Raw genomic sequence first — 2,120 nt, forward strand, 5'->3', positions numbered from 1 at the left:
TAACTAGTACATCCCTCTCTGTAAGTGGGTCAGAAGGTATCCAACATGGAGTCACTTTTGTGTTTCTGTCAGTTGTAAAAACAAAACTGGAACCATAAGCATAATTTCACTTGACTGGATTAGAAAGATGTTGCTGTAGTGAGAAAATATAAAGAAAAAAATGAATTACGATATGGCGCAAATGCTTCACAAGTACATTTATAGTGTATCGGGGGGGAGTTCATGATTAAATGATCGAGTGTTGAGTTTAAATAGAAAGTGCGTCACAAAACCTTTCACAAGGTCAAATGAGAGAAACATTTCCAAGGCAAAACCGCAGATGGCTTAACATGCCTCAAAGGTCCCTGGCTAGAATCACGAGGCAAACCAGGACACTCCAGGTGTCAAGATGTAATTGTGCATAACTTTTCATGTATGCAAACAAACTGTGTTTAGTCACAGCAGGAGGCTGACTAAGAGGCAACAGAGGAGGGACACACTGAAACACAACCTTCACCTTCTGCAGAACACGCTTTGTACTTATCTCCACAAGGATCTGTAAACTTCATCATCATGGAGATTGTAGTTGTGAAAATGCTCTTTATTATAGCTGTGTCAGGGCAGTTTGGAAAGCATGTACATGTGAAACATCAGTACACATGGCATGACGCTCAACAGCACTGCAGAGATGTACACACTGACCTGTCCCCCATCACTTCACCACAGGATGAAGAGAGGTTAAAAATTGCAACAAAGGGGAAAGCTGATGGTATGTCCTGGATCGGTCTCTACTTCAATGCAAGAAAATGGAAGTGGTCCGGAGGAGGAGATGCAACAAACATACCGTGGGCTGCTCACCAACCAAATGACCTTGCCTCTCAGAAGTTTGCTTTTGTTTGTTGGAATGTCTGTAAATGGAAGGGATGGCACAATCACATGTCATCTTTCAAACTGCAATTTTTCTGCTTCAATCTGATCGTGCCGCAGTTCAAGAAGACATGGGAGCAGGCGATGTTGTACTGCAGACACAAACACAATGAACTCACAAGCCTGACCTCTGAGACCGAGCACCTTCTGGCCCTGAGCGAGATCAAGCACAGCAACATCACTGAGCGGGTGTGGATCGGCCTGTGTTTCCTGGGGGACCGCTGGCTGTGGGTGAATGGTGACACTCTGGAGTACAAGGCCTGGCCCATAAGTGGAGATCAGGACCACGAGTGTCCAATGCAGAAACGCTGTGGAGCTTTAAGCAAAGAGGGAGTGTGGGAGAACTGGGAATGTTGGGACGAACTTAACTTCATCTGCTATTAAATCTCATTCATAATATTTCAGTTTTCAACAGCTCACTCATGCTGGAAGTGAAATGTTAGATTTTGTTTTAAAAGGCTCAGTCCAAATGTTATTCACATAGTTTTACTGGACTTTACTTTAACTTTTCTTTATAATTTCTGTTTCGCACAAATATGTTCTACTATTACTGCCAGTCGTACTGTTATGACAAGAAGAAGTTAGTGTTTTGATATTAGATTTAAGTTGCATCTTGATTGTGTCTAGGATAAGTCCATTTAGAAACTAAAGGGCACAAACTTGTCGATGTGTAATAATTCTACATCCTTATTTTGTAAAATATTATCTAATATTTCATCAAATGTTGAAAAGTTGTGAGAATGCTTACTCAAATTTGACAAATCTATTTCTTAAGTATACACTTTCTACAGTGTAGACCTTTTTATTCCTGCAATAACTGTTAAAAATGATATATTTTACATATTACATTCACATATACTATATTGTGGTTGTAATGGCTGCTTTTGGATGTGCACAAGTCTGATCTAGTCGTTATCTGACAATGTTTAGAAGCAACATGTTGTTGCACTTCAAACGGGCTATTTGAAGACAGTGTTCACTTATACGATTGTATCTATTTGAAACTATTGTACTTACAAGATTCTTGCTGTTCGGAGTTGTATCTCCATGATTGTTTGCACTTTTTGTACGTCGCTTTGGACTAAAGTGTCAGCTAAATGAACTGTAATGTAATGTAATGTAACATGCATGCTCTGGTTTGTTAATAACAGATTTGATTCTATATTTCCAATATATGGTATTTGGTATGTTTGATATAACAGTTTCTATCTAGA

At 39.4% G+C, this 2,120-nt stretch overlaps 1 protein-coding gene across 1 annotated transcript; it reads left to right on the forward strand.

Moving 5' to 3' along the window:
- The first annotated feature begins 915 nt into the window (after window positions 1–915).
- Window positions 916–1,290, forward strand: LOC115007769 (dromaiocalcin-1-like). The gene has a single exon (XM_029430737.1). It carries the CDS (start codon window positions 916–918, stop codon window positions 1,288–1,290), a length of 375 nt encoding a protein of 124 aa, XP_029286597.1.
- The last annotated feature ends 830 nt before the right edge of the window (window positions 1,291–2,120 follow it).

Source organism: Cottoperca gobio, chromosome 1, assembly GCF_900634415.1.
Source record: "Cottoperca gobio chromosome 1, fCotGob3.1, whole genome shotgun sequence".
Classification (NCBI taxonomy): Eukaryota; Metazoa; Chordata; class Actinopteri; order Perciformes; family Bovichtidae; genus Cottoperca; species Cottoperca gobio.

Bases quoted from the DNA above. Each gene is read 5' to 3' on its own strand.
- LOC115007769 (XM_029430737.1), top strand. From the start codon at position 916: ATGTCATCTTTCAAACTGCAATTTTTCTGCTTCAATCTGATCGTGCCG.